Source organism: Protopterus annectens, chromosome 3.part1, assembly GCF_019279795.1.
Source record: "Protopterus annectens isolate FY-2018-M chromosome 3.part1, PAN1.0, whole genome shotgun sequence".
Taxonomy (NCBI): Eukaryota; Metazoa; Chordata; order Ceratodontiformes; family Protopteridae; genus Protopterus; species Protopterus annectens.
The window spans coordinates 1,842,157,804-1,842,181,988 of record NC_056732.1 but is presented as its reverse complement, the minus strand read 5'-3'; the positions used below and the strand labels follow the sequence as shown (position 1 = coordinate 1,842,181,988).

General features: G+C 35.4%; 1 protein-coding gene across 2 annotated transcripts in view; it reads left to right on the top strand.

Annotated features, from left to right (window-relative positions):
* Positions 1-24,185, top strand: part of LOC122798743 (gastrula zinc finger protein XlCGF57.1-like) — a 203,781-nt gene that overhangs the window by 67,482 nt on the left and 112,114 nt on the right. For both annotated transcript variants that reach the window (XM_044067844.1, XM_044067843.1), the window contains exon 2: positions 9,056-9,182. In XM_044067844.1, the coding sequence (XP_043923779.1) occupies positions 9,056-9,182 (127 nt within the window). The remainder of the gene's footprint in view (positions 1-9,055; positions 9,183-24,185) is intronic.

Here is a 24,185-nt window from a genome sequence, read left to right as displayed (position 1 = left end):
GGCTTAGGAATTCTTGTTTTACCCCAGCATAGGCCCTTAGCTATACCTCCTGTTTTGAATGTGGTGGAAGATGTTTAGGCTTCCCTGATCCCTGATTCTTTGCCTCCTGCCCCTGTTAAACCTGATAGGTACTATAGGGTGCCTGAAGCTCATAAGTATCTTTTTAAGAGTCCTAGGGCAGACCCAGAAACTGTTTCTCAGGGGCCTAAAGGTGTTAAGGCTTCTGTTGTTAAAAATCCTGTTCCTCCTGATAAAGAGGCAAGGGCTTTGGATAGATGGGGAAAGAAAGTGTATACTTCTTCCACTTTAGCCATGAGGGCGTTGAATTGTCAGTTTCACATGCTAAAATATCAAAATTATCTCCTTTCACAATTGAAATCTAAGGTGGATGCTTTGGCGGAAGGTATTGAGTGTAAAGAGTTGCAGGATTTAGTTCATGTGTCTGAACAAGTGGGTAAGCATTCATTGCAATGTGGTTTTGATGCTGTGCAGGCCTCCTCGAGGGTGGCTGCCACTGGTTCTGTTCTTCGCAGGCACGCCTGGTTGAGGGATCAGAATTTAGCTGAGCATGTTAAGACAAGGATTTTGGATGCTCCTTTACAGTCTGATGTGTTGTTTGGTTCGCCTGTGGAAGCAGTTTTAAAGAAAATGGAGGACAAGGCTAAGTCTATGCAGACTGTTAAAGATTTTTTGCAGGTGCAACCTCCAAGTTTAGCAGAAATTGGCCTACTAAGGGATGGACATATCCTGCTTATGATTCCCAGTCTAGGGGTAGGTCTAGACGTGGTAGGGGCAGAGTTCAAGGTTCTTTAGGCCTAGAACAGGGAGTTCTCCTGCTCAGACTTCTGGTGAGGGCAGGGTCAGTCCTTTCGTAAACAGACCCAATGACCTGCCTTTTCAGCTGCCAGTACATTCTCGCCTGGCAGCTCCTTTGGGAGGAAGACTGTCTCTTTTCGATGAAAATTGGGATTTAATCACTCAAGACAGATGGGTTTTGGATACCATTCACCACGGTTACAGGTTTTATTTCCATACCTTGCCCCCTTTCAAAGGCATGCCAGACGTTCCTCCTCCACAAAGGAAAGAGGCTCACAAGCAAATTTCTCTGTTACTCCAAATAGGGGCCATTCAGCCAGTCCCTGTACCAGACAGGGGCCTAGGATTTTATTCTCGCCTGTTCCTAGTACCAAAGAAGGGGAACACGTGGAGACCAATTTTGGATTTATCTATCCTCAACACTTATCTGGACATTCCCCAGTTCAAAATGTTGACGTTACAACAGCTTTTACCTCTGCTGGGCAAAGATCACTGGATGGTAACTTTAGATCTCAAGGAAGCTTACCTTCATGTGCCTATAAGACTAAGTTGCAGTAAGTATCTGCGTTTTCAAGCTGGAAATTCTCATTATCAGTTCTCTGCATTGCCCTTTGGCTTATCTACTGCGCCCAGAGTATTCACAAAGGTTCTGGCTCCAGTGATAGCTTACTTCAGGCTAAAAGGAATTCAAATCTATCCTTACTTGGACGACTGCCTGATTCTGGCTCAAGAAAAGGAAGGCCTTCTACAGCATTTGGAATATGTCATAGCAGTGCTAAGATGCCTAGGGTATTCTGTGAACGAAATAAAGTCCAGTCTAGTACCCTCTCAAGACATGTGCTTTCTGGGTGTGAGACTGAATACAGCAGCCCAGATGGCCTTTTTAACCCCGGACAAACAAAAGAATCTTTCCAGTTACTTCCATCAACTATCTCTTCAGTCCGGGCTGACTGCAAGGACAGTCCTTCAAGCCTTAGGGTTCATGGCATCTTGTATTCTGGTGCTTCCCAATGCCAAACTGCATATGAGGAAGCTGCAATGGTATCTCAAAAATGTATGGACACAGCACTGCCAGGATTTGGACACTGTCATTCAAATAATACCTTGCATTCAAAAAGAATTTTTGTGGTGGGCTCAGGAATGTCACCTAAACAAGGGACTCTCTGTGACCCGGCCAGAGGCGAGTCAGATTTTAACGACAGATGCCTCGGACATTGCTTGGGGAGCTCATCTAAATGGAAAGTGGATACAAGACAAGTGGCCTGCCAGACTACAGCATCTACATATCAACATGAAGGAGATGTTAGCAGTCCAGTCTGCATTAATGGCTTTCAGGGGGTTACTTCTTCCAGGGCAGGTGTTGATTCTAACAGACAACACAACTGTCATGTGGTACATCAACAAACAAGGGGGAACACATTCTTATCCTCTATGCAGGCAAGCAATGATTTTATGGGAGACTGCCAGCTTGCAACTAACTCTTCAGGCAAGGTTTCTGCCGGGAGCACAGAACTCCTTAGCAGATGTGTTAAGCAGACAAATCATGGATCCCCACGAGTGGAAACTGGATCTTCATGTATTTCAGAAATTGACAGTGTCATGGGGAACTCCAGACATAGATCTGTTCGCTTCTCCACTAAACCACCAGCTGCCAAAGTTTTGCACAAAGGGGTTTCATCACACAGCTTGGAAAGTGGATGCTCTTTCTTTCAGTTGGAAAAATCTTCATGTGTATGCCTTTCCACCTCTGCCTCTTCTCCCAAAGGTGCTCCTAAAGGTCAGACAAGACAAGCCAAGGATGATTTTAATAGCTCCAGATTGGCCTCGGCAACACTGGTACCCACTACTAAGGAGTCTGGTAAGGAAGCCTCCATGGCCTTTACCTTTGATTCCACACCTGTTATCTCAGAAGGACGGTCACCTGCTCAATGTCAAGCTTCACTCTCTTCATCTAACAGCCTGGCATATTCTGTTTTGAAACACAGCAGGTCTCAACTTCCTCAACAAGTTTTAAATGTGATTATGGAAGCCAGAAGACCTAGTACAAGGAAAGTGTACGCAGAAAAATGGAAGAGATTTTTATTTTGGAGTGCAGCAAAGAATTTGGAGATTTCTGAGCCTAATTTGAGTGTGGCTCTTCAATATCTTACTGAGTTATTGGACAACGGTTTGTCTTTCTCTTCCATTAAGATTCATGCTGCAGCAATTTCAGCTCACTATGATTGTGACCCACCATTGTTTTCGCATCCTTTGTTCAAGCAGTTTCTTAGAGGGCAAAGAATATAAGACCCCACGTAGAGCTCCTACTCCTGCTTGGGATCTCAATTTTGTGTTGGAGAAACTTACTCTACAACCTTTGAGCCTCTGGCTACTGCTGAATTGAAATACTTGTCATGGAAGACTGCTTTTTTGTTGGCTATTACTTCTGCAAGAAGGGTTTCTGAATTGCAGGCCCTTATGGCAGTAGAGCCCTTTTTGATTTTCCATAAGGATAGGGTATCATTACGTACTAATCCTTCCTTTATGCCTAAGGTGGTTTCTAGTGTGGCTTTAAACCAAACTATTCATTTGCCTACTTTCTATGCAGATCCCCAAAATAAGTGGGAAAAGATTTTGCACACTTTAGATGTACATAGGCAGTTGCGTTATTATTTAAGCAGGACTAAGGATTTCAGGCAGTCTCAGCAGTTGTTTGTTTCTTTTGCTTTGAGTTCTCAGGGCAAGCCTGTGTCTAAGCAAACTATTTCTAAGTGGATTGGGTTTTGCATTTCATTTTGTTATTCCCATCATGGCAAGGAGATTCCAGCTGGGATTAGGCCTCATTCCACTAGGGCTACTGCCACTTCAACAGCATTTCTAAGGGGTGGCAACTAAGGATATTTTGGAGGCAGCTACTTGGAGTTCAGTGCATACTTTCTCTAAGCATTACCACCTTCCTCTCTACTCTAAATCTAGGGCTGGTTTTGCCACAGCTATTTTGCAAGGCATGTTGACAGCTCCTGCTTCCTTATGATTTGCCAGCCTCCCTTACCTCTGCTTTGGGATTCTACCCAATGGTTAGGACTGCAGCAATGTGGAATGAAGAACATAGTACAGTTTTGTACCTACCATAAATGTAGATGTTCGAGGATCCACATTGCTGCAGTCCAATTTACCCTCCCTCCTTCCCCTCTGTGTTTAGGGGTGGTGGTGTGGGTTAGGCTATATTCTTGTACTTTTGTATATAGTGTACATATGTTTGGTGCAGGGCTTTTTGGTGTTTTTGGTGTTTTTGGTGTGGGCCTTGTCTTTTTGGGGTCTTCTGACATCTGGGGCAAGGAAAGACTGAGGATATGATGTCGGTCATGCGCATTAGTACCCTGACGTCCTGACATCAGTCTAATGCGCCTTGACTGACGTCAGCCATATACTTTGGTATTCGGGCCGACTGGACAGCGGACTACCCAATGGTTAGGACTGCAGCAATGTGGATCCTCGAACATCTACATTTATGGTAGGTACAAAACTGTACTTTTCTAGTCATTCATTCATAACTTCTATAAAAATATTTTTTGCCACTTTTTCATTTCTTAATACGTACCATATGCAATTCCATTCAGTCCTGTTGCAGAATTCATGTTAATATCTTTTAGAATTTCAATCAATTCTTTCACCTTTATAAAGTTGATCTGTGTTTTCTTCTCTCTCAGCAAATAATTCCAATACATATTCTTTAATTATTTCGTATATTCCTTCCTGACGTTTTATTTGCTTAACTTTCTTATTTTTTAATTCTTATTTTTCCTTGATTTATTATTTTACTTAAATATGGTGCTACCTCTTCTTTCTTTCTTTGTAAATAATATTTTTGCTTATATAACACATTGTTAATTTTAATTTGATTAATTTTATATATTTCTTTCTTTTTTCATAAAAGGAATTCTCTAATAAATCTCTAAATGTTTCTTGACTTATATTTTTCTTTAAAATTAAGCCACCAAACAGTCCAATTCTCATAAAACTCCCTCATAGTCATATGATTTTTCCATAATTCCACAAGTTTTTTCTCCTCTAAATTTAATTCATTTTCATTAATTCTCTTTATTCCTTTTCCTATTCCTATATATTCTTTATTTTCATGTACTTTAACCCATATTGTCACATGATCCAGCATACTTAATTCCTTTTCCTATTCCTATATATTCTTTATTTTCATGTACTTTAACCCATATTGTCACATGATCCAGCATACTTAATTCCTTTTTTATAACATTTAAACTATCAGATGTTAAAAATAATCAATTTATGTCCTAATTTCATTCCTTTTATAGGTCCAGTGGTTATTCTCCCATACGCTTAACTTTCCACTTCTCATAATTTATTTAGCCATTTTAACATCACGATTGTTCTTATTTTTCCTTAAGTTACAATTAAAATCGACCACCATTATAATGTCCATATTTACACAAACATATTCAAGAATATTTTTAAACATCATTTCACTGTCTTTTTTGTTACATATGCATAGAAATTTATAATTCTCTATACATATTTTTCTATCTCACGTCTATTACCGTAGTTAGGTCTAGTTCCACTATGGTTACATCTAATATTTTAATGCTTTTTTGACATAATATACATATGCCTGAGCATATTTCTTTCCCCATGTTTCAAACTACCACACCATTCCAAAGTTTTTCAGTTTGTGTTCTTTCTTCCTCTGTTAATAATCTGATATCTTCTAAAACAATAATATGTGCATCTACTGCAGCACACCATTGTAATATACCTATTCTCCTTTTAAGATTTTTCATACTGTTCACATTTAAAGCTAATATTTTCAGTTTTTAAGAACAGTTAGTATAATAAAATGTTTATTCATTTCCTTTCTTATTTTCTCTAAGCATTATGTTTTTCAATTTTGTTTTACTTTCTTTAACTATTTTCCTTATCAAATTCTTTTTATTTCTTATTGTGGACCAGTCTGCTTCTTGCTCACTTGTCTCCTCTGTTTCTTTTTCCTTAACTTTATGTATAACCTCTTTATCAGTCACATCTTTTTGTACATTTTCATGTATAACACCTTATCTCGTTATCCTGTATCACTTTATTTTCATTTTCTTGCACATTCATTTCACATTCCACCCATGAATGACCAGTATTGCCAGATTTTTGCACTTTAAATCACTTTTTATTTGCATTATGGCCTGTTTTACCATATAAATAACATCTTTTTTATCACATTCATTGATTAAATCATCATTTTTTTCCACAAAAATAGCATGTTTTTAGTTGACCCTTGTATTTCACAAAACCCCTATTACCATGACGAGTAATAATACTAGGTACATGCATAACATTCTCATTTTCCATGTTCAGTATTACTCCACATTCCCATCCCCCAGTCCATAGTCCTCTTTCATCATATATTTTTGCAGTGTCCATTACTTCTTCACATATTGTTAACAAATGTTCTTTCAATTCTTTTGCATCAACTTCAGTTCTAAACTAAATCATTATTCTTTTTTTGTTTGTCTGTAAAAAGCTTGCACCACATATTCTGAGCATGGATAAATAGTTTTCTTTTGTTCATGTGCACTTAAATAATTTTCTATTACCTGCCCAGTCTCAAATATCAAGTCACAAAAAGTCTCTTTACTAATTAAAATGAATGCTCTTACCTCTTTTGCTTTGTCACCAAGGTGCTATGACAGAGTCCCAAACCTTGTACCTGTCCAAATGTTCTTCTTTGTTATAGCTCACACGTACTGTGTACTTCTTTTTTGTTTCTTTTATTTCTTCTTTGTTCCTTCTCCCACAGTCTGTGCATACGTTTTTGTCACTTGAACTTTTTCTGGCGCAGTCTCTTCTTCTCCTTTTTCTTCTTCTATTTTCTCCATGATGTTGCTCCATGAAGTGGCTGCTCCACTTTCTGGTTCACTTTGGTTTACCGTTTTTTCCAAATAATCATCTTGCAACTCTCTCGATTGGAGGGTTATAATTATGTATTTTTCAGAGGTAACAAGGCAATCTCATCTGAAAGTTTTCCTCTGAATCCATCTCTGTTACAGCTACAATCTTATTTTCTTCCAATATCACTGATTTTTCTGCACCCACAGCATCAGAAAAAAACGTCTGGTAGCAATTCTACCATTTCAGCTACATTTTCCTCAACCTTCACTTCATTTTCAGCCAAAGCTGAATCAGCCATATTGTCTACTTGTTCCTCCTGGCTGCCTCCATGATCTAGCTTAAGGGAAGCATGTGTGACCTAGTTGCTTTAATAAATTCTACAGTTTGCTTTTGAGATTTATTTTAAGAATGTTCAATGTCAGTTTGAATGAAGCAAGTTAAGTGCTCATGTGAATGTGTGTGTGTGTGTGTGTGTGTGTGTGTGTGTGTGTGTGTGTGTGTGTGTGTGTGTGTGTGTGTGTGTGTATATATGTATATATATATATATATATATATATATATATATCTGTGTGTGTGGATTTACTTGATATGGTCGACATTTCAGAATGTCTACATTCATATGGCCGAGACCAGATGATCAACATTCGAAATGTTGACCATACAAGTAAAAAATAAACACAAAAAAAACTTACCTTCACGCTGCTAGCAAGGGGCTCCGCCTCCCACCCTCCAGAACATAAATATACCAACTCCGAGATCGTGCTACAGTGTGGAAGATGGAAATCTTTCCACAGTGTATGGAGATGCCTGTTTCACTTGGTCGACATTTCAAATGTCGATCATATGGTCTCAGCCATATGAATGTCGACATTCTGAAATTTTGACCATGTAAAAGGAACCCATATATATATATATTTTATATATATATATATATATATATATATATATATATATATATATATATATATACATATATATATATATATATATATATATATATATATATATAGGTTCCATACACTAGATCTTCACTAATTCGAAATAGTGCATGGAATGCTCACTGCAGCGAAAGTGCACTTAATCAAAAGTGCGCTTACGCAAAGTTCAGTACAACGAATGGGTGTTGTACTGAACTTCAGTGCAGTACTCACGGACCTTAGGGTTAGGGCACAGGTCATACGGGCTATCCCCCTTACCATGACCCGTGTCCTAACCCTAAGGTCCGTGACAACTGCAGTGCAGTGAAGGACATAGCAATGTCTTCCATTATGGTGCGATAGTCATGGACCTTAGGGTTAGGACATGGGTTAGGGTAAGGGGATAGCTTTACTAACTATCCCCTTACCCTAACCCATGCCCTAACCCTAAGGTCCATGACTATCGCATCATAGTGGAGGACATAGCTTGTTTTTTATGTCCTCCACTATGCTGTGGTGTTTTTGGGGAAGTGCACTTACGCAAAAGTTCACTTTCGTTAAAATGAACTTTCGCAGAAGTGAGGCTTCCTATTACAAGTTCGAAGTAGTGAACTTTCATTCTTGTAATAGGAATCCATATATATATATATATATATATATATATATATATATATATATATATATACATGGGTCCACGACAGAAGAACGAAACGCCGGATCACGACAATGACATTGCCGACAGCAGACATCCCAGACAAAACAAAGGTAAGTTAAGTAATTACGGAATGTAGCACATTTCCGTTCGTGTAATAAACACAAAAAACACATTAAAATGCGTATAGCAGGGGGGCAAGTGCCCCTGCACCTCCCACACCCCCCTTCTTAAATATACCAACTCCGAGAACACACTACAGTGAAAGAATGGGACTAACTCCCATTCCGCACTACTCACCATTGTCGGGGACGTCTGCTGTCAGCGATGTCATCTTGGCGATGTGGTTGTCGGTGATCCGGCGTTTCATTCTTCTGTCATGGAGCCATATATAATATATATATATATATATATATATATATATATATATATATATATATATATATATATATATATGTGTGTGTGTGTGTGTGTGTGTGTGTGTGCATGGTTCTGAACAAATGAATGGTCAAGTGGCTTGCTCTATGTTAGGTCTTCATGCAAAGCTGTACTTTTCTGGGTGCAAATAAACCATAACTGCTTATTCTGGTGGCTAGCTCACTCACTTCTATATCAGTAAATAGGAAGATAGAAAGATTGTTCATTCTAGAAAATTAGCAACCAGTGCACCTCTGTCAAGATGTAACATAGCTGGTTACTTTCTTGTAAGAACCTTTCAAATTCATCTGTTAACATCAGTAAAACCAAAAACAAGCAATGAAGTTCTGTTTCCTTTCAGACTCCAGAAAGTTTTGAAGATGTTGCTGTCAAATTTTCAGGAGAGGAGTGGAAGATGCTAAGTAAACAGCAAAAGGAGCTACACATGGAAGTTATGGAACAGAACTATGAAAACATGATTTCCATAGGTAAGGAGTAATTTCAGAGGTGTCTATTTCTGAGGTGCATAAATGTAAGAATTGTGTTGTTATTTGAAGGGAGATAATAAATATTAGGAGATTCCATCACTAATATGTTTCTGTTCTTTCTGAAAACTAAACTACAGTGTACTAAGCTGATCATATACAATTCATTCATTTTTTGTTAATTGTTTATGGTTTATAATTGCTTTGAAATCCATTGAACACCAAGCCTTTAATGGAATGTTCAGTATGACAGTAGTAATGAAACTGATTTCGCACATTTTAAGTACGACAGTCCACAACAATAAGCATTACGTCAAATACGTCATTGTATCACAGTACCCAACAATCTGCATTACATCAACTGTATCATTGCTTTATTCCTTTGGACACAGCTCCTGAGTTATCTGGTGCCAAAATATCAGATCCAGAGATTACTTGTTTTTCTCTTAAAGAACAAAAATATTTTTAAATATTTTAAACTAAAGATAATGGATTCCTTCACATCTGAGTTAGTTCAATGTAAACTATGATATCATTGCATAATATACTAATGAAATTCATTGAACTAATAATCACAGTTTGACCTAGGAAGTAGAGACTACTTGTTGCTTATCAGTGGGCAGTCTGTGTTCCATCCCTGTCACATGTGGTGTATTATGAACAGACAATCTGTGGCATGTTGCCATGTTGGGGCAATACCAACTAATCAAAGTACAAGTTATGTCCACACTTGCAGCGGTTTTCTCTTCCTTCACACTGAGATTTGGAATTAGCATAACATGCTATATGCTCCCATGATGGTTTCTCTTCAGTGGGTGTTTTGAAGGAAGCGGTTTATTTGCAGTAAACCAGACTGCATCGTTAGGAAGTGTGAATGAAAGTCAGTGCCCACAGCAAAGATTAGCTAAAGATTTTTTTTTTGTTTTGAATTAGGCAATGAACCTATTTGAAGTGCTGACAATGTCGGTGGCACAGCAGATAGCACACTATGCCTTATTGCTGGGAGACAAGAAGGCTGTGGTTCTAGTCTCATTTTAGGTGATTGAATTGGATTGCAGACACCACAGTGCAGTATTGGGGGTGCTGTACTTTTGAGTGTTTCGTCCTTCGTAGGAGATGTTAAATCAAGGTTCCATCTGCCAGAGTTGGTGGTAGCTCAGGTGGATGTAAAAGTTCCCATGGGGCCTATAAAAAGAGTAGAGGTCCTTTATTTGTATACAAAAATATCTATTGTTTACAAAATAATTAAATATTTGCATATGTACAAATATATAAATATACAAATCGGATGGCACAGTGATGCAGCAATTTGCATTGTCGCCTCACAGCAAGAGGTTCTCCGGTTCGATTCCCAGCTGGGGTGCCTTCTATGCAGAGTCTGCATGTCCTCCCTGTGTTCCTGTGGGTTTACTCCCATGTTACAAAGACATGCATCTGGAGCATTTCTCCCCAGGCCTTTGCTGAAAATTGGCTCATTTCAAGTTCAACTTTCCTGGCAAACAAATGTGAAATAAATAAAAATAAAAAAATAAAAATCTGTTTGCACATATTCATAATTTCCTTTACATTAATGCTAAATTTTCATCCATGTGAGACCCCCCACTCTTTTTTTCCATAATCACTGCCTAATTTTATTTGATATTGTTCCTAAAATCCATTTGCCATTAAACATAATTTCATTTATTCTTTCATTCCATATAACCTATATAACACAAAATAATTTATCTACCCTTTTGACATATTCTTTACTTTTATTCTTATAATATCCATATTTAATCACATTCATGTTTATTTTATCCACTTTTTAATATCTTCAGAAAACCTTCTTTAGTTTCCCCGATAACTTTTTAATATTTTTTACATTTCAAAAACACATGTTCTGTAGTTTCTTCTTTATGACAATGTAAACATATTCTGCCACTTTTCTTTTTATATGGCCTATTTCCTTTTACTGGTAATTTATTTATTACTAGTCTCCACAAAATATTATTGACATTCTACTTTCTGATTGTACCATTTGCTTCTTAGTTTTATGGCTTTCATTTTTTCATCTATTTGATGTTTTTATACCATACCTTTCTATCTTTTTCTATATCATCAATTTTTATTTTCCACAAAACTATTTTTTTCTTGGTAACATTTTATTTATTTATTTATATACTCTTTTTCTCTTTTACCCCCCCCCCCCAAGTTTCTCTTACTTATATTTATACAGTTTTACTGTTAATCTCTTATCTTTTTCATTTATCCACTTTAGCACTTTGTACAAATTTAATGAAGTAGAATACATCATTGGGCCAATTAACCCTAAACCTTCGTCTTCTTTATTTACATACAAAACTCCTCATTTTACTGGGTTTAATCTAGAACCCCATATAAATGAATAAATAGCTGCAGTATACCTTTTCAAATGCTGTTGGCAACATAAGTACATTGGCTAGGTATGCTGTTTTCCCCATCAGTACTGAATTTGTCAAATAAGCCTTTTTTCTGAATGATAATTTATATTTTCTCCAGAAAAGGCGTGTTTGCTTTATTTCTTCTATTGGTTTTTCCCAGTGAATTCTGATTACATCTTTATTATCAAATTTTATACCTAACACAGAAATGTCATTCATTGTAAAATATATACCCCCAATCTTTACTACCTCACCTAAATCTTTACTTTTTCCTTTATTTAAATCCATTCCCATCACGTCTAGATACTTATTAATGTAAATTATTACTTCTTTTATCCAAATTTTTTTTGCAGTTATTATAATGTCATCTGCATATGAAGTGAAATTCTTAACCTTTCAGGTCTTTATATACCCTGCCTCATTCATTTGGTAATTTATTTCACATACTATCACATTCATAATTAATGCAAAGAGTATATAACTCATTGGGCATCCACTCTTCATCTCTACCTCTTGGCTTAACCAGACATTTACAAGTATTTTTACTTTATTATTACTGTATTTTGACATACATATTTTCCTAACTTTCCCATTTATATTGTATTCTTTCATTATTACCCATCAGATTTCATATCCAGTTGTGTCAAATGCCTTCTTAAGATCTGCTATCATGATTTTCACTTCTTTTCTGTTCATAATATCATCAACAGTTTCTCTAAATATCCTTAATAATTCTTGATAACCCTTCCTCTTAATATTCTATATGCTATCTTACACAATATTTTCCATTTTCATTTCAAATCTCTTTTGTATTGTTTTCATTAAGATCTTATAATCATTATTATTCAGTACTACTGGTCTTCATTTTTTAATTCTCTTCTATCGTCCTTCTTCCATTTGAATTTAAGTATTCCACTACACAATTAGTTATACTTAAAACCTTTATTTAACCATTTTTTCAAAATATTTAAAAAATATTTTTTACCCATCCTTTAAATTTTTATGCATTTCATGCGTTATTCCAAAGGCCCTATTCCTGTGGCTGAATCTGTATTTACTTGTCCTAATACTTTATCTAGCTAATTTAAGAATTCTTCTTTTCCAATGCTTTATTCTCTTTTTCTGGTAACATTTTTACTTTCCATGTTGCATTCACTACCTTTTTTTTTCTTTAAATATTTATTGTACATATTGTACTACCCTATTTATAATCCTTTCCTGAGTTCATTCTGTTTCTCCTGTTACATTTTTTATCTCTCATTATACTACCATCTTCCTTTACTAATCTACTTAAGTAACTCAATATGTTTTCTTTTTCCTTGTAAAAATGTCTTTGTTTATATAACAATACTTATGTTCTTCTTGATTTCATTCATAAATTCTTTTTCTTTGTCAAAGTACTTTCTATCATTATGTTTTAAATCTCCCAATGCATTGCTATGTGTTCTTTTATATTTTTTTTCTCTACTTTTCTCACAACATATTGCCACTGTAAAAAAAATATATATTTTTCCTTAAATATCATCCACCATTTAGACCAATTTTTATAACATGTTCTTATAGTAATATGATCTTTCCATAACTGTATTACTAATATCTTTCCTTCTTCATTCCATGCTTTTTCATTTATTCTTTTTATTCCTTTTCTTATTTTTTATATATTCCTTGTTTTCCTTTATCTCTAGCCATATTGCAAGATGATCAGAAAATCGTATTTCAACTACCTCCCTTTCTCCTATAACTAAACCTTCTGGTACTATGAAATAATCTATTTCAGTTCTATACATACCCCTTTTGTAAGTCCATAAATTGATGTCCCAAAGTTTTAACTTACCTCATCTTATAACTTCTAATATTTTTCTTATGTCATTTCCTATCTTTTTACGCTTGCCTCTTAAATCAAAATTAAAGTCTCCTGTCATTATAATATTCATATTTATCACCGCATAGTCTATCACCGCATAATCTAAAATCCGATGAAATAAGCTTTCTCTTTCTTTACAGTTAATATACACATATAATGTTCTAATTCTATATACTTGGTTTTTCCATTTTAATTCTACAATGGTTAATCTTCCCATTTTGCTAAAGTTGCATCTAATATCTTTACTATAGTTCTACAGAATGAAGATCTTTCATTTCCCAAATTATATTTCCTCCCTATACTTTTTGTTTTTTGTCTTTCTTCAATTGTTAAAAATCTTGTGACTTCTAATATAATCACATCTTCATCACATGTATTACACCATTGCAAAATTTCTATTCTTCCTAATATATAATTAACACTATTCAGATTTACTATTCATTTTCCCCTTTCCTTAGATTCATGGTTTCATAAGTTCAGAGTTAATTACTAGGCTAGCTTTCATAACAGGCCATTGTAAGGCTAACCAGTTTCCTTGCCAAAGGTGAGAATCAAAGTGTACCTTGTGTTTGTAAGTCAAACAACCATTATACCAAGCCACAATCATTAGATGTAGATATTCTTTTTCATCCATTTATCCATTTTCTTTCTTTTCTTCTTTTGTACTTATCACTTTAAATCTTTTTCTTTGACCCTTTTACCAGTATAATTCTATTTTTCCTTTTACTACCTTGCATTTTGTCTTCTTCGTCACTTATTTCAGAACCTTCTTCTGTATTCTTATTATCTCATCTATTTGTTTTCTGTTTCTATTACTTCTAAAATTTCTTCTTTTTGTTCATTTCCTTTTCTATATTTTAATTTTTCCTTACTTTTATTTTCAGTTTTGCAATCCATCCATAAATATCCAATTTTGCTACATTTATAATATTTCAATTCACATTTATTTGCATCATTTCTCATTTCCCCACAAATATAACATTTTATTTTGTCACAACACATTTACTTATTAAATATCCTTCTTTTCCACAAAAAAACATGTTTTGGGCTGTCCCCAGTATTTTACAGCACCCTTACTTCCCTCCACATTTATTAAGCTTAAATATGTGTGTCTCTTTCCATTTTTCACACAATATTAGAATCCCAGGCACCAGTCCATAAACCCCTGTTGCCATAAACGTTTGCAGTATCCAGTACGTCTTTATATAGATTTTGAAAAGACGTTTGAAAGCATTATCTTTCTACCTCTGTTTCAAGTTGTACATGAATCTTTTTTGTTTCCCTGTTAAATGCTTTTATCACATAAAGACTCCATGGTTTACGGTCCTCTTTTCATATTCTCCAAGAAAATGTTACATTGAAAAAGAAACAGTCTGAAATATAATGTCACAAAATGTTTGTTAACAAGAATAAATGCTCTTACCTCATGTCCTCATGTGCTTTTTTGCCCAAAGGAGTTATTACATTGTTCCACACTTCATACCTGTCCATTTGTTTGTCTTCTTTATTTTGAATCCTTACCATGTACTTCCCTTTCTCATTTTCTTCTGTCTTTTCTGCTATTCCACTTTTGCCTTCTTTTATTTTCTCTGAATATGTTTTATTTCATCTCACCACTATTCTTCAGGATTGTCTCTGCATCCTCCTTTTGTATTTTTTCCATAATGCCCCCCCCCCCAGGAAACATCTTTATTTTCTTTTTCACTCTGTAGCACCATCATCCTGCAATCCTCCCAACTGGAGGGTTGTAATTATACATCCATCATTTGCTGACTCATCTCATTAAAACAGGTTTATTTGAAGCATTTCCTCAGAATCCTGCACACATTCTCTAGTCTTGATGTTTGCTTTCTCCTTTATTTCTTTCACTACTCCATCATCTCCTTCTCTAGCCATTTTCCTCCCTGTTTCTCATGGCCACCACTGTGCCTGGAATGGAAACAGGAGATGCTCTTCCAAAATGGTTCCCACTTGCAACAATGAAGAATACTTTTTTATTGATTATATACATTACATATTATTTACATTGTTTACATCTGTCTATAAGTCTCCATACATTATAAACATCTATTTAAGCATTTCCTCACACTCTTTTATCCACAACCAAAATATTTTCTCCAAAATCTTTGACAATTACTCTGTCCATTTTCTTCACTTCCTCCTGTTTTTGTGTACCATAATAACCAAATTCTATTATGCCCATATTTATTTGTTCAAATTTTAACAAACTTTTTACCCTCTTATCTTTACATCTTTCTTTCCACAAAGTATTAACTCTTTCACATTTCAAACACACGTTTAGTCGTCTCAAACTCTCCAAATTTATTACATATTCTGTCTTGCATTCTTTTTTGTAAGGCATATTTGCCTTAACCGTCAATTTTCTAATAGACACTCTCCATAAAATAATCATTGCATTTTTTACATTTTTACAGTTATTATATCTCATCATTATGGCTTTTTTCTTATCTATTTCTAAATCTTTCCATGGATCAGTGCAATAAAATGCTTTCATAATACTTAAGTACCATTCATTCCCCTTCCATTTTTCTCACATATATTCTGTTTTCTTTTACATAACACAATTTTATTGTTCTGGTACTCTTTCATTTCATCATTCACAATGCTTTTACTTCATTTTTAAACTTCCTAGCCTTCCCACAATTCTTTGTATTTATAATATAGTATAATTTCTATCAAGTTTTTATTTTCCTTCATAATTCCTTTTAATACCTTGTATAAAATTAAAAATGCTGCATGTACTTTTGGGTTTATTAAACCCACGCCTCCTTGCTCTTTCATATATATAGAATCCCTCTCTTGACTGGATTCAGTCTAGAGTCCCATATAAGAGAAAATATAATTATTGTTAATTCCTTTTCATACTTAATAGGAATCATATAGAACATAAGTGCTGCTGTAGCGTTGTCGCTTCACACTAAGACGTCCTGTTCGATTCTGAGCTAGAACGTTTTCTGTGTGGAGACATGCGTGAATGGGGGTACCATCGTTGAAGTTTGTGCATCAGAGCTGGCAACTCGGGGTGTAAAAATCTAATGCCAATCATTAGCGGACCGGAGTTCCGCTGTGGCGACCCCTAACCGGGAAAAGCCGAAAAGACACAACAACAACCATGGTTTTCAACAACTGTGCTTTTTTCTATAGGAAAATGTATATGATTTCCAAAAACTAGTCCTATCCTTTACTACTTTTGAGTACATTATCCCATTGCTGTTGTCTTTATTCATTCCTTTCAAGTATTATTCCTAATATAGCTATATATTTTTCAATGAACTCAATACCTCCTATCATACCTTCAAAACCAAATCCTTTACTGTTCTCCTTTTTTATACTTAAACTGATTTTTTTAATTTGTATTTAATTTTTCATTTACTTTTCCATCCATACTTTATTTCCGACAATTAATACAATGTCATCCACATAATTATACATTATTGGCATTTGTACTTCCTTCATCATTTTGTATCCAGCGCTACTTGACATTGCATTCATTTCTGTCACTATTACATTCATAACTAATGAGAAAATTACACAGCTGGGCAGCCCTGCTTTATTCCCCATTCTATTTTTATTTTTTCCCCAATCCAACCATTTACATTTAGTTTCACGTAGTCCCTTTCATAAACAGATTTTATTACTTGTAATATTTTATGCTTACATTATATGTGTGCAAAAATTCTGATAATGATTTATATTGAATAGTATCATATGCTTTACTTGTATCCCATATCATAACCTTCACTTCTACATTTTTATTTATGATATCAGCAGTTATTTCTCTTATTATCCAGAATAACTACCAAACTCTTAGGTGTAATAATTGACCACACCCTTAACTTTGACTCGCATATTAACTCTACTATTAAACAGTAAACAGAAAACGTGGTTCTCTGTATAGGATAAAACCTTTCCTTACCCCTGAAGCCAGAACTACCATTGCCCATACCCATCTGATCTCTACCCACCTCTATGCCTCTCCCATTTATACTAATCTTTCCAAAAGCAACCTTAATAAGCTGGCAACCTCCTATAACAACATTGCCAGATTTGCTACTGGCTTCCCATTTAGAACTCACCATTGTCTAAATCTCAAACAACTAGGATGGCTAGAACTGCAAAACCAGCTGGAATTTCAACAACTCACCATCACCCATAAGATTTTGTACCATCCTAGTAATACTCCTATTCTCTGTAGCCTTATCTCCCCCTACATAAATCTTACTACCCTTTGCTCGGTAAATAAATTACTGGTTACTATCCAGAAATCCCACAATAAAGCAAGTGATTCTCTTTTCTCGATCTCTGTGGGGAAGATTTGGAACAGGCTTCCTAGCAAACTTGCATCACTGTCATAATTACCACTCTTCAAAATGCAACTAAAATTCTCCTAAAAACACAGTGGCTATGCCCATGTACTAACCCTGACTAACACTCCCCCGGTACAGCATTACTGTATACCTCTCACTCAAAACCCATAAAGTGGGATTAGTAATCCTTCCCTTACTCCCAATTTAGTCTAGTATTCTTGGGGAAATATCACTGAGTACGTACTTTGTATACAGATGTAATATTTGTATAAGTCTATATATGCAAACTTTTCTTATTTTTTTAAGTGTTATATTTTTTAAACAACATTAATACTTCATTTCAATCTGTACTTCTTTCCTAACCAACTTTATGATGCACGTCAAACCCTTTACCGTGCAACTAGTACTGTATTGATTTATTAAACTCTGTAGTCAATTTCTGTAAAGTTAAGTTCTTTGATGAAAATTTCCATCAACAAAATGTATTTAAACATTTTGTAGTTTTTTAGTTTTGCTATCCTATTTTATTAACTTAATTTGGAGTTTATCCCCCCGGGCCTCTACTGAAAATGGACATGTATCCAGTTGGACTAGCCTGGTCAACAAATGTAAAATAAATAAATAAATAAAATACATAACTCCTGAGTCCTTTTCCTTTTCTTCCAAATACATTTTGGTCATATATTTTGTCCATTTTTTGTAACCTTTTTGTTATTATTCTCATAAATAATTATAATCCGTATTATTCAATGTTATGGATCTCCAATTTTTTAACTCCTCTTTATTTCTTTTTTAAATATAAATTTTATAACTCCTGCACATATCTCTTTCTCTTTAATTCCAGTTTCTAACCATTCATTCATAACTTCTATAAAAATTATTTATGTCACACTTTCATTTCTTTATACATACCATATTGAATTCCATCCAGTCCTGTTGCAGAATTCATGTTAATATCTTGTAGAATTTCGTTCAGTTCTTTCACGGTTATTTTTTGCTCTAACTACTCATTATCTTCCTTAATTAATTTTTCACCTTTATAAATTTGTTCTGTGTTTTCTTCTTATTCTGTGTTTTCTTTTTTAACAAAGAATTCCAATACATATTGGGTGGTGCAGTGGTGCAGCGGTTAACGTTATTGCCTCACAGCAAGAGGTTCTCCAGTTTGATTCTCGGCTGGGGTGCCTTCTGTGCGGAGTTGCATGTTCTCCCTGCGTTCATTTGGGTTTTCTTTGGGTACTCCGTTTTCCTCCCACAATCCAAAGACATGCATCTGGAGCATTTCTCCTCTGGCCTCCACTGAAAATAGGCTCTATCCTAGTCAGACTTTCTCGGTCAACAAATGTTAAATAAATAAAAATAAAATAAAATATTCTTTAATTATTTCTGTATTCCTTATTGCTGTCTTATTTGCTTACCTTCCTTATTTTATAATTCTGTTATTATTTTTCCTTCTTTTATTATTTTACTCAAATATGGTGCAACTTCTTTTTTTCCTTATAAACAATATTTTTGCTTATATAACAAGTTGTTAATTTTAATTTTGATTCATTTTATATGTTTCTCTTTCTTTCTCATGAAAGGAATTTTTCTTATCTAATATGTCTGTAAATGTTTCATAGGTTCATAGGTTCATAGGTTTATACTAGGCTATCTGCCCTAAGGCATTTATAAGCCTAGCCCAAAGTTTTGTGGCTTACGCCACCCCTTATATGAAAAAATACTGTACCCATTAGTTTGTTGTGCCTCTGTCCAGCAGTGACACAGAGATGATTCCCAGGTAAACCTACGATCTCCCATCCACAGGTCAAGATTTCTCTTGAACAGAGCCAGCGAGGTGCTCTGCCTCACATGGACCGGGATTTTATTCCACAGCATAGGGAGTCTCTGAGTGATAAATCTATCCCTCCAGCACGTCCTATTTATATCCGTGCTAAAGTTTAAGTCACTTGCTCTAGTGGTTTTGGTGGATTTGGATTTTTTGAGGTGGAGCATGTCCATTAATTCCGGGTTGGACATGGCCTTGTATGTCAGGCACATGTCACCTCTGAGCAGATGGTATGCGACTGAATAGAGCTGGAGTTTCTTCAATCTGGCAGCATATGACAGATTTTGGAGTCCCTTTTGGTGAGGAACTTTTGGGGTCTCTCCAATTGCTGCAGATGTCGGGTGAGATACATCCCGAATGGGGAATTGTACTCGATCATTGGTCTGTTAAGTGAAGAGTACAGGGGAACAATGACCTCACTAGATCTGGATGTGAATCCCTTCATGATCAGGTGGGCAATGTAGAAGGCCTTTCTAACCACTTTAGCAACGTGAGTGTCAAAAGAAAGGCCACTGTCAACCTGGGTCCCCAGGTCCCTGATAACCTCTTCTGTGCTTAGTGGATTGCCACCTATATGGTAGCTTGGGTTACCTTGTTTTTCCCGAAGGGTATGACTATACATTTTGGCGTTTAACTTCAGGCCTTGGCTCTGGCACCAGCTATCTGTTTCTGTGAGTCCCTTCTGAAGGATATCTGTGTCCGATGCACTTTCCACTATGGCCAGTTTGCAGTCGTCTGCAAACGTTGTCAGCCAAAGTCCTCCCATGTTGGCCTGTACTTCTGAGAAGTAGATGCCGAACAATAGGGGCCAAGGACCGAGCCCTGTGGGACACCACTTGTGACTGGCTTGGAGTCTGACATAGCGCCAGCAACTCTAACCCTGTGGGTTCTGTCCTTAAGCCAGTTTGCAACCCATCTTGTGACATATGGGTTTACATTTAAGCTGGTAGTTTTTCTACAATACCCGAGTGGGTATTGTGTCAAAAGCCTTGTAAGGTCAAGGTAGGCTGTATGGACTGCCTTTCCCTCATCAATGGCCTTGGTGACTGTTTCGAAGAAGTCGACCAAGTTCAAAAGGCATGATCTGCCCTTGATGAAGCCAAACTGGGTCGGGTCCAATGTCTGCAAGTCCCCTATATCTTTGTTTATGAGCTCCATTATGATCCTCTCCATAGCTTTGCAGACTAGACTTGTTAAGCTTATGGGGCGGTAATTACCAGGGTCCGTAGAGGCACCGCTTTGTGGAGTGGGACCACAGTTGCCGTACGCCACTCCTTGGGCACGTATCCTGTGGTAAGGCTGATATTAAACAGCTGCCTTATGTGCGGGTTTAATTCCTCATTTAGCTCGTGTAGCACACAGCCGGGGACACCATCCGGTCCCATTGATGCTGTGTTTTTAGCTTTAGAGAGAGCAGCTTTCACCTGCACATTTGAGATGTCTGGGAGGCTACACTCCGCTGGGATAGTTATCTCTCCTTTAGGGGGGGAGAGGCTTATAGCTGTCTTTTTCTTTTCTTATTTTCATCCTTATACATTCTAAAAACACTTTTTTGTATTTCTCTTTAAAATTAAGCCACCAAACAGTCCAGTTCTCATAAAATTCATTCATATTCATATGATTTTTCCATAATTTCACAAGTTCTTTTTTCTCTTCTAAATCTAATTCATTTTCATTAATTCTCTTTATTCATTTTCCTGTTCTTATGTATTCTTCATTCTGCTGTACTTTAACCCATATAGTGACATGGTCTTAGAATCCACCATACTTAATTCCTTTTTTTATAACTTTTAAACTATCAGATATTAAAAACTAATCAATTTTTGACCTAATCTCATTTCTTTTATAGGTCCAGTGGTTATTCTCCCATGCACTTAACTTCACACTTCTCACAATTTCTTTAACCATTTTAACATCACAATTGCTCTTATTTTTTCTTAAATTACAGTTAAAATCACCCACCACTATAATGTCCATATTTACACAAACATATTCAAGAATATTTTTAAACATAATTTTTCTCTCTCTTTTTTTGTTACATATGCATATAAAGCTATAATTCTGTACACATATTTTTTCCATCTCAAGTCTATTACTGTAATTCATCCTAGTTCCACTATGGTTACATCTAATATTTTAATGCTTTTTTGACATAATATACATATGCCTGGGCACATTTCTTTCTCCATGTTCCAAACTACAGCACCATTCCAAAGTTTTTCAGTTTATGTTCTTCCTTCCCCTGTTAATAATCTGATATTTTCTAAAACAATATTATGTGCATCTACTGCAGCACACCACTGTAACATACCTATTCTCCTTTTAGGATTGTTGATACTGTTCACATTTAAAGCTAATATTTTCAGCTTTGAAGAACAGTTAGTATATTAAAGTATTTATCCCTTTCCTTTCTTATTTTCTCTAAGCATTATCTTTTTCAATTTTGTTTTACTTTCTTTAACTCTTTTCCCTATCAAATTATTTTTATTTCTTACTGTGTGCAGTCAGATTCTTCCACACTTGTCTCTTCTGTTTCTCCTTCCTTCCTTTAACTTCATATATAGCCTCATTATTAGTTTGTGTATCTCCTTCCTTTCTTTAATTCATGTATAGCCTCGTTATTAGTTCATGTATCTCCTTCCTTTCTTTAATTCATGTATAGCCTCGTTATTAGTTTGTGTATCTCCTTCTTTCCTTTAATTCATGTATAGCCTCGTTATTAGTTTGTGTATCTCCTTCCTTCCTTTAATTCATGTATAGCCTTGTTATTAGTTTGTGTATCTCCTTCCTATCTTTAATTCATGTATAGCCTCGTTATTAGTTCGTGTATCTCCTTCCTTTCTTTAATTCATGTATAGCCTCGTTATTAGTTCGTGTATCTCCTTCCTTTCTTTAATTCATGTATAGCCTCGTTATTAGTTCGTGTATCTCCTTCCTTTCTTTAATTCATGTATAGCCTTGTTATTAGTTCGTGTATCTCCTTCCTTTCTTTAATTCATGTATAGCCTCGTTATTAGTTCATGTATCTCCTTCCTTTCTTTAATTCGTGTATAGCCTCATTATTAGTTTGTGTATCTCCTTCCTTTCTTTAATTCATGTATAGCCTTATCAGTTCGTGTATCTCCTTCATTCTTTAATTCACGTATAGCCTCGTTATTAGTTCGTGTATCTCCTTCATTCTTTAATTCATGTATAGCCTCGTTATTAGTTCGTGTATCTCCTTCATTCTTTAATTCATGTATAGCCTTGTTATTAGTTTGTGTATCTCCTTCCTTTCTTTAATTCACGTATAGCCTCATTATTAGTTCGTGTATCTCCTTCCTTTCTTTAATTCATGTATAGCCTCATTATTAGTTCGTGTATCTCCTTCCTTTCTTTAATTCACGTATAGCCTCATTATTAGTTTGTGTATCTCCTTCCTTTCTTTAATTCACGTATAGCCTCATTATTAGTTTGTGTATCTCCTTCCTTTCTTTAATTTACGTATAGCCTCGTTATTAGTTCGTGTATCTCCTTCTTTTCTTTAATTCACGTATAGCCTCGTTATTAGTTCGTGTATCTCCTTCCTTTCTTTAATTTACGTATAGCCTCGTTATTAGTTCGTGTATCTCCTTCCTTTCTTTAATTCATGTATAGCCTCGTTATTAGTTTGTGTATTTCCTTCCTTCCTTTAATTCATGTATAGCCTTGTTATTAGTTCATGTATCACCTTCCTTTATTTAATTCATGTATAGCCTCGTTATTAGTTCGTGTATCACCTTCCTTTATTTAATTCATGTATAGCCTCATTATTAGTTCGTGTATCTCCTTCCTTTCTTTAATTCATGTATAGCCTCGTTATTAGTTCGTGTATCTCCTTCCTTTCTTTAATTCATGTATAGCCTCGTTATTAGTTCGTGTATCTCCTTCCTTTCTTTAATTCATGTATAGCCTTGTTATTAGTTCGTGTATCTCCTTCCTTTCTTTAATTCATGTATAGCCTCGTTATTAGTTCATGTATCTCCTTCCTTTCTTTAATTCGTGTATAGCCTCATTATTAGTTTGTGTATCTCCTTCCTTTCTTTAATTCATGTATAGCCTTGTTATTAGTTCGTGTATCTCCTTCATTCTTTAATTCACGTATAGCCTCGTTATTAGTTCGTGAATCTCCTTCATTCTTTAATTCATGTATAGCCTCGTTATTAGTTCGTGTATCTCCTTCATTCTTTAATTCATGTATAGCCTTGTTATTAGTTCGTGTATCTCCTTCCTTTCTTTAATTCACGTATAGCCTCATTATTAGTTCGTGTATCTCCTTCCTTTCTTTAATTCACGTATAGCCTCATTATTAGTTCGTGTATCTCCTTCCTTTCTTTAATTCACGTATAGCCTCATTATTAGTTTGTGTATCTCCTTCCTTTCTTTAATTTACTGTAGATATCGTAGAAAAACCTCAGGACACACCACGAGAAGGTAAAATCCAATTTATTCAATGGACATAGAACAATAAAAAAGTAAAAAAGATAAGCGCTTTCACGTGCTGAAAAACGCACGCTTCATCAGATCTCACTCAATGCCATAAAGTGCTTCACTTTTAAACTAACTTAA